At 34.5% G+C, this 9063-nt stretch overlaps 1 protein-coding gene across 1 annotated transcript; it reads left to right on the top strand.

The window, feature by feature from the left end:
* The first annotated feature begins 1766 nt into the window (after positions 1-1766).
* Positions 1767-4574, top strand: LOC111999474 (acyl-CoA-binding domain-containing protein 5-like). The gene is made up of 4 exons (XM_065776083.1): positions 1767-2268; positions 2362-2507; positions 2601-2667; positions 4272-4574. Exons 1-4 carry the CDS (start codon positions 2188-2190, stop codon positions 4302-4304), a joined length of 327 nt encoding a protein of 108 aa, XP_065632155.1. The 5' UTR covers positions 1767-2187; the 3' UTR covers positions 4305-4574.
* The last annotated feature ends 4489 nt before the right edge of the window (positions 4575-9063 follow it).

Below are 9063 nucleotides of genomic sequence, written 5' to 3'. Positions count from 1 at the left end.
CTGTTCTCTACTTCTCTCTAAATTTCAAAATTTTTTAAAAATCTCATTGTTGTTGCTGCCACTACCACTCTCGACCACCATCATCGCATGGACCAAGTCTCAAACCAGTCACCATTGCGCCACCCACAAGCCACCGTTGTGGTCTCTCTCTCCCCCAACGATTATCAACTTTTGCTACGCCTTCACTTGCTCCACTGCCTAGCATCTCCAAACTGCACCGCCGACACAATCACTTCCCAGTAAGTTCTTTCACTCTGACTTTTCGTAAATATTGGGAACACGAAAAATAAATAAATTGATATTGCAATTTTTCCTGTATTTATTTTAGTTGGTTCTAAGTTTAGGGATTGAAATCAGATGGTGGGTCTTTTGGCTGTGAGATTTATGGGTTCTTTTAATTTGGGTCTTGTTTTTTATAAAGTTGTGATTTTTTTTTTTTAATTTCTTCATTTTTATGGTGTTGATTTGTACTAAGAGCAAAGAAATTGTTGATGGATCTATTGTTTTACCCTTTTAGAGCATTGCTATAAGGTGTGTCAAATGTCAAACACCAAACATCAAAAACAGACCAATCAAGGTGTGTTATATATGCTAAAAATTTAAAACATGCTAAGTACGCTGGTATTTTTGGCACAGTACGGACTAAAATGCCATTTTCGTTTATTATTATTTTATTCGTCTTTCTCTCTCATCCGGATTAAAATATGCCTTTCTCTTTCACGTTCAGCCATTCCTTTTCAGCCTCACCATCTCCACTCTCCAACACTCTTTTCTTCTCCCTTTTGCTCTTTTCTGCTTCACACCGTCATCTTTCTCTCTCACATGCTCCCTTCAACTTCATCTCTACCATCACTGATCTATAAAAATCAGGTTCACCGGTTTTTTTTCCCTTTTTTTTGCTCTCTTCTCTCTGTTTTATGATCTGATACACCAAATCAGAAGTTCATCTTAGAGTCACCGATTCCCAGTTCAATTTGAGCCATCACCGATTTACTCTCTACCATCTCACAAATTCCACCATCACTGATGTATAAAAATCTCCTTCACCTGTTTTTTATCCCCCTTTTTTCCCCTTTTTTTTCGCTCTCTCCCCTCTGTTCTATGATGTCACACACCGAATCGGTTTAGTTCATCTCAGAGTCGCCGATTCGCAGTTCAAGCTCGGTATCGCCGATTCTCCGATCGGAAGTTCATCTCGGTATCGCTGATCGGAAGTTCATCTCGGTATCGCCGTACAGGTACGTTCTCCATCTTCTCTGTGATTTTCGGTATTTCGGTGTCTACTTCTGTTCTTGGTATTTCGGTATTTATTAGAGAAAAAAAATAAAAGGGCTGGGGTTTAGATAGTTTGTGTGTGGGAGAGAGTGAGGTGGGCGTATCGATGAGAGGAGAGAAGGGGCCAAAAGGAAAAGGTCCAAAGCCAAAGAACTGGAACCAATGCTTTATGCCTTTTCTTTTTGTTGTTTTCAAATACTGTTTTCGGGTTAAGCAGATTTGTTGTTTGTTGTTGCTTTTGTTTTTCCTCTTGTTTGCATATTTCAAAGACTTTCTTTCGTTTAGGGCCGTTGTGAAATTTGGGGATTGCATAGTTTAGCTGTGCATGAATATAGATATATAGTCTGCAACTCTATGTTGTTGTACCATTTACAATAAGGTAGTGGACCATATCTACTTCTTGTATAGACTACAGAGGCTGTAAAAGTTCATATGTGCTGTGTGCTGTGTTATTTGTTTTTTTTATTTTTTTCAATTCTAACAGTATGAGGGGGAAGGGTTAAGGATTTACCTAGTCTGAGATGTCACATTGTTTGAGGTTAGTTCTATGCATTCCTTCCCAAGAATCCTTACCCAGAATATTTTCACAGGCCTACAAATTCTTTTCCTCTCTTTGAATTTCTTACCAGTTATGTTCCCAATCCCAAGTAAATTGCACAAGATTAGATACACTTCCTTAGGTGCTCAAAAATAGACCTTACACAATAACACTTGTAAAATCTTTTTACCGGAAAACTTTTTCAAACTTAGAAAAAATCTGAATGTGGAGAACACTCTAGGGACTACCCTATACCAAATTACACGGTATAGCTTGATTGCTAGTCATAATAACAGGGTTGAAAGCTGCTATGTGTGAGTGATCGAGGGCACTGGTTACGTTGTGCAAGGAATGCTTGGCAAAAGCTGGGGAACATGAGTCCAGAGGTGGCAATGGAGCAGTATATCAACCTTCTCTCAGATAGAGTTCCTGGGTGGACAGAAGACAAATTTGCTGTAAGTCTTTTGCTTGTTGATCACTGTGTCTTTCTGGATTCTTCAATGACAGAATGTTTGGCTCAAGTTATTTGGACATAATTTTTTATACAGGGAGGCATTAAAGCTGATTCCTCAGAAGCAGTAGTATCCAGTACTGTTGCTGAATCCTCAGAAGCTGAAATATCCAGTAATGTTGCTTCTGATGCTAGCACATTTTCACAGCATCAACCTAATTATACAGCTTATATAGATGAGAGGTAGACTAATAGAATTTATGCCTCCATCTGTCTAAAATATCTTATCTTTGTTTATTGTGTTTCACTTTTCTTGCACATACCTCTTCCTTGCAGGAAACCAGAACAGAAGAGTGGAGCTGAGGAAGCCGATCAGACTGGAGGCTCAAACTTGGAGGACAAGGTATGATAATAAAATTGTTCACATTTAATTTACCTATCCCTCTGTTTAATTATCTCAAAGTACCATTAGGCCACGAGGTTTTGTGGAGTAGATAATTTGCAGAAGTTCATTTTACAACACAGATGGTGGAGACTGGATTCTTTATGCTTTTGTTGCTAGAGAGGAGGTAAAAAGAAAACTAGCTCATAAAAAGAACCAGTTTAGGTGCTAACTATGTTAATACTGAATCACAATGTACATAAAAAATTTCTAAAAACCTTCAAGAAACAAAGCAATATTATAGGAACCTCCTAAAATATATTGCAGTTGCAGTCCAAATCCATGATTCCAACCTCATCATTTAGAACCTTTTTTTTAGCGATACTTAGAACCTTTTGAAGGCTTGTGGATTTCAATATTTCAGTAATTAAAATGATTGTGTGGTTGGAAAAGAAGTAAAAGGCAAATAACACTGAAATAAAAGTTGTAAGAAAATTGGAGCAGCTTCTACTTTATTTTCTTCACTTTTGAAATCCCATAAACTGTGCTATATTTGTTATTCTCTAAATTTTCCTATTCCTCACCACTCCTGATATACATTTCTTAATGTTGATTGTACTCTGAACAATATGATAGCTTTAGAAGCTTTCTACCGCTTCTAGATCTTGAGTCTTCCTATTTGTAAAAGAAACTTCTATCTTGCTTTGTAGAGCACTGGCCATACATTGTTTCAGAGAATCAGTGGTCTGATATTAACTCACGTCGCGTTCATGAACTCAATTAATTCATTTATGTCAATACATTCATAAAATTAAAATTATAACAAAGCCCATAAATATGACTCTGAAGTTTGTTCTAATCAAAGCTTTGATTTAAATTTTTTTCATGATTTATAACTTATGGTGGTGCTTCCTGGTACCTTCAGCTATTTTGTACATGAATAATAGAAGAAGCATTTTAAGATTCTCCTTTCTCACCTTCTATGTCTTAACTCTTGACACTTTAGAAATTACCTCTGATGGAAGGCAAAGGAACTTACCCTTCTATGTAGTGAACCTTTGTATTGACAATTTGGGAGGATAAGTTATATCAGCTTTTATTTGGCATTCTATGTTGAATAATAGAAGGTGCCTTATGCATTGGCATTGTCTAGAGAGTGAACAATAATATTAAAAGCACTATAGATTTTATGTTTGTTGTGCTTGTTTTGAAACTTGGTCCTGATGTACATTTTTGGCTGATAAATGAACTAAAGGAAGGACTGCCAATCATTTAACTATTGAGTTAATGATTAATACGAATGTTTCTTTGGATTGAATTGGTTCAAATAGGAAGGGTTTAGAAGTTTTGCTCATATGTTTTAAGCCAATAAGCTTTTCTCAATTGTTTTCTTGACTTTTCTGGCATTTCTAGCCCTCTAGTTTTCTGCTCATATTTGATACTTATAATTTCCTCCCAGCATCAAGTTTGCTTTGATGTGTCCCTTTGGGTTAGATCTAAAAGTTTTCCCATAATATCTAATCTCTCATTTTCTGACATTTGTTGATATGTCATGAATAGTTATTTAGGAATCCAAATCATTGGAAAAAACTATATATAACATAGTCTAGTGTGAAAATTTTCAGGTGAAAGAACGAAAGAATTGCTCTGTTTATTGATCTGCCCAACCACAGGGGCTATTCTCCTGGATTTGCTTGACTAGCAGCAGGACTGATTCTTATCACCAAGTTTAAATGTGCTACAAGTATAAGAAGTTCTTGTGCTGTTTATACTATCATTTAATCTGTCCTAAGATCATCATGATGTTGTGTTGTAAAAACTTGCTATGTATGTATTGTGAATATGGGTGTGAATAATATATAATTCAGCTGCGAATCCCAAAATTTATTACCTGGCGGTTCAAGATAATATATTGATTTTACGTGGAAGTTTTTCCTTGTCTGATTTTCCCTACATTGTTTGTTGCCATTTTGTTTTGATTGCTGCGTTTCAAAGTTTTTATGCTTGACATTGGCATCACTTAATTGGAGGTTAGAATTACGTAAAGGAATGTCCAAGGAACGTTGCACAAATGTGTCTAAGATAGTTGCACCAAAAAGAGAATATTTGCTTTTGTCAAACTTGATATTCTAAAATTCATTCTCATGCAATTGAAAGTGCCCCTCACGTTTAGACTTTTGGGAAGGGTGAACTAGTTGGTTAAATTAAAGTGTCCCTATTATCTCAATGGCTTTTGGGCCGTGAAACAGAACTTGTGTTCTTGGTAGTATTTGATTGCAACGTGGGTTATCAATACAAGTTCCTTGTTGAAAAGACCGGAAAAAGTTGCTATAGCTTGGCAATTTCCAATGTTAGGCTGGAAACAGGCTAAATCCTTTGAGAAGTCAATGAAACTGTTATTTTCAATATCAGTTATTCATGCTATCTCAATAGAATAGTAGTTACCTTTCCTAGTCTTCTAGGCTTCTAGCGTAATCACCCTTTTTGTACATCAACCATAAGTAGAGTATTAAAATAAGAAAAATGCAAACGAGTACTCTTAGAGCATTGGTTAATAATCCATTTTAGGAAAGTTTTGACATTACTTTTATGGGAAATGAAAAAAGCTGTCAAAATATTAATTATTTTTTCTTTTCTTTTCTTATAAAAACTTTCTTTAACTAAATTATTAACCAATGTCCTAAAAGCACTTGTTAGCATGACTTAAAAGGCTTAGGACCATCTTTGGCGGATGATACTATGAGTTTCCCAGACAACTTTTTCCAAAATTTTCTTGAGTTTCACGTTTGTTAGGTATTGATTCCTCCTCATAATTGCTTAAGCTGCTTTTGGGTTGGATGTTCTAAATTCTAATACAACAAATGATTTTTGACAACCAATTGAAAAATTTCCAAGCACCAAATTATTGACTTTTGCAAATTTAAGAATAAAAACAAGATTTTCCATCCATGATTTTAGCAAAATAATTGTCAATTACTTGGTTCATTACATAAAATAGCTCAAGCTTCATATCGAACTTAGGAGGTAAACTAAAAAGACACATAATTGCTACTTATTTTTTTTTTCCTTTTCTCATAAAAACGTTCTTTAACTGGATTATTAACTAATACTCTAAGGACACTCGTTAGTATAACCTAAAAGGCTTAGGACCATCTTTGGCAGATGATACTATGAGTTTCCTAGACAACTTTTTCCAAAATTTTCGTGAGTTTTATGTTTGTTAGGTATTGATTCCTCCTCATAATTGCTTAAGCTGCTTTTGGGTTGGATGTTCTAAATTCTAATACAACAAATGATTTTTGACAACCAATTGAAAAATTTCCAAGCACCAAATTATTGACTTTTGCAAATTTAAGAATAAAAACAAGATTTTCCATCCATGATTTTAGCAAAATAATTGTCAATTACTTGGTTCATTACATAAAATAGCTCAAGCTTCATATCGAACTTAGGAGGTAAACTAAAAAGACACATAATTGCTACTTATTTTTTTTTTCCTTTTCTCATAAAAACGTTCTTTAACTGGATTATTAACTAATACTCTAAGGACACTCGTTAGTATAACCTAAAAGGCTTAGGACCATCTTTGGCAGATGATACTATGAGTTTCCTAGACAACTTTTTCCAAAATTTTCGTGAGTTTTATGTTTGTTAGGTATTGATTCCTCCTCATAATTGCTTAAGCTGCTTTTGGGTTGGATGTTCTAAATTCTAATACAACAAATGATTTTTGACAACCAATTGAAAAATTTCCAAGCACCAAATTATTGACTTTTGCAAATTTAAGAATAAAAACAAGATTTTCCATCCATGATTTTAGCAAAATAATTGTCAATTACTTGGTTCATTACATAAAATAGCTCAAGCTTCATATCGAACTTAGGAGGTAAACTAAAAAGACACATAATTGCTACTTATTNATTCAATAGATGTACCTTTCTTTCTTTTTTTCTTTTTTAATGTTTTTAAATAGAGTTTTATGTGAATTTGTGAGTGTATATGTTTAGTTCTCTGTCACATCATATTTTCTTACAAATTGTGGTTTTATCATTATTATGCTTATGTTTTCTACAAATTGTGACCACAAACCACATGTATTTCCCGTCTATCTAAAAAATTGTAATCTTGGCTCTAAAATTTTGTTTCCAATTCCAAGTTGTTGCTTGAAACAAAATACCGTCAATTGCCTGTAGTAGATGGTGATGGTAAGCTGGTAAGAATTTTAATCTCATGCTTTTCTGTTGAAATTTCATTTTAGATGCTTGGTAGCAGTGGGTAGTTTTTGAATGGCATGTTGTTAAATGTGGAAGGTTGGAATCGCTTCAAGGGGAAAGTTGTTAGGGCTGCGTTTCAGATGAAACGTGCCAGTGAAAAGTCGACGTAGATCAGCATGATTTCAGTGGAATGATAGAATGCAAGTCTGAATAGTTGCCATAATTCATAGATGCGAAACATATGTAACCTTTGAATCACATAGATGCAACAATCTTTCTGATATTTCTTAGGAATCTTGTCAGGTATGTCAGTACCAAAAACCCAAAATGAGTTCTTAATTTCAACTCATTTTGGGTTTTTAATTTCAACTCATTTTGGTTTTTTGGTATTGACATACCTGACAGGATTCCTAAGAAATATCAGAAAGATTGTTGCATCTATGTGATTCAAAGGTTACATATGTTTCGCATCTATGAAATTAAGAACTCATTTTGGGTTTTTGGTATTGACATACCTGACAGGATTCCTAAGAAATATCAGAAAGATTGTTGCATCTATGTGATTCAAAGGTTACATATGTTTCGCATCTATGAATTATGGCAACTATTCAGACTTGCATTCTATCATTCCACTGAAATCATGCTGATCTACGTCGACTTTTCACTGGCACGTTTCATCTGAAGCGCAGCCCTAACAACCTTTCCCCTTGAAGCGATTCCAACCTTCCACATTTAACAACATGCCATTCAAAAACTACCCACTGCTGCCAAGCATCTAAAATGAAATTTCAACAGAAAAGCATGAGATTAAAATTCTTACAAGCTTACCATCACCATCTACTACAGGCAATTGACGGTATTTTGTTTCAAGCAACAACTTGGAATTGGAAACAAAATTTTAGAGCCAAGATTACAATTTTTTAGATAGACGGGAAAATACATGTGGTTTGTGGTCACAATTTGTAGAAAACATAAGCATAATAATGATAAAACCACAAATTTGTAAGAAAATATGATGTGATAGAGAACTAAACATATACACTCACAAATTCACATAAAACACTATTTAAAAACATTAAAAAAGAAAAAAGAAAAGAAAGGTACATTATAGAATTAACAATATATAACAATAATACTACCTCGCAGCATCTTCCAGATTGGTAGATTCACGAACAACAAGTGGAGCAAGAGTCATCAGGTCCCCGACAATCTTACCAAGTGGAGCAGGAGTCATCAGGTCCCCGATAACCTTACCAATCAATTTCTCGTTGAATGTCTACAACAAAGACCAAGTGAAGTAGAGCCTACATTAATTAGGACTGTTTTGCATATACAAAGATTCTGGCCTTACAAAAAAAGGGACGATACTAATGACTAATATATCTGCAAATTTCAATCGGGCACTTGAGTAAAGCCATGTTCATATTATATAAGCCAATTAGATACAACTTTAAGGTTTAAAACTTGAAAACCTGTGAAGCTAATCATCAGCTAGAGAAGAAAATAACTTAGTGTGGAAATCTTGATCCACACATCCCAAACACTGCAATGGCTCTACCTCCATTACTTAAGAATTGAAATTCTCTACTGTTAAACCTTCAACTGTCCATTGCATCATCCTCATCTTAGTTCTTGCCAATAAAAGATTTCTAGGCTAGATAAATTTGCTTTATAAGGCAAACCCAACCCCTTACTCTATCCGTAAAATATCACAAGTTCAACTGAACACGCCAGTAACTGACCTAACACCCATAAGCATATCCCCATGAAACTCAACTGTTTTAACTCCATGACCAATCTCATCAATTTATCCTAAGAATAAGTTTAGAGCTACAGGCAATGGATTCTTAAAAGTATTTATCATTGATCAAATTTAGTGAATATTCTCTGGACTTTCTTTGCTGTCAAGACCATGAACTATCATCTCACATCACCATTGTGGTTCTCTTTGAACAATCTTTGCCACTAACTCATCCTATTGGATTGTGATTTTGCTTATGTTGCAATTTACATGCTTGCTTTATGTCAGACCCATTGCTTTTCTACCAATTATCTCTACAATTCCTATGTTCAAACCTATAATAATTACTTCATATTTGAAATTTTCATATACCTAGATTATCGGCGGTTGAGTGAAATGCTCAGAAATTCTATGTTCTATTATCTATATAAAGGATATTAGTACTGTTATTATGCAAGATTA

The sequence above is a fragment of the Quercus suber genome, unplaced genomic scaffold, assembly GCF_002906115.3.
Source record: "Quercus suber isolate HL8 unplaced genomic scaffold, Cork oak 2.0 scaffold_127, whole genome shotgun sequence".
Taxonomy (NCBI): domain Eukaryota; kingdom Viridiplantae; phylum Streptophyta; class Magnoliopsida; order Fagales; family Fagaceae; genus Quercus; species Quercus suber.
The sequence above is the reverse complement of the archived record's forward strand: the minus strand, read 5'-3'. Positions and strand labels throughout refer to the sequence as shown.

What these genes read in the sequence shown, in the direction of transcription:
- LOC111999474 (XM_065776083.1), top strand. Translation starts at nt 2,188, where the DNA reads ATGAGTCCAGAGGTGGCAATGGAGCAGTATATCAACCTTCTCTCAGAT. An exon ending in GGACAGAAGACAAATTTGCT is followed by an intron (nt 2,269 to 2,361) that starts GTAAGTCTTTTG and finishes TTTTTTATACAG; the next exon opens with GGAGGCATTAAAGCTGATTC. An exon ending in ACAGCTTATATAGATGAGAG is followed by an intron (nt 2,508 to 2,600) that starts GTAGACTAATAG and finishes TCTTCCTTGCAG; the next exon opens with GAAACCAGAACAGAAGAGTG.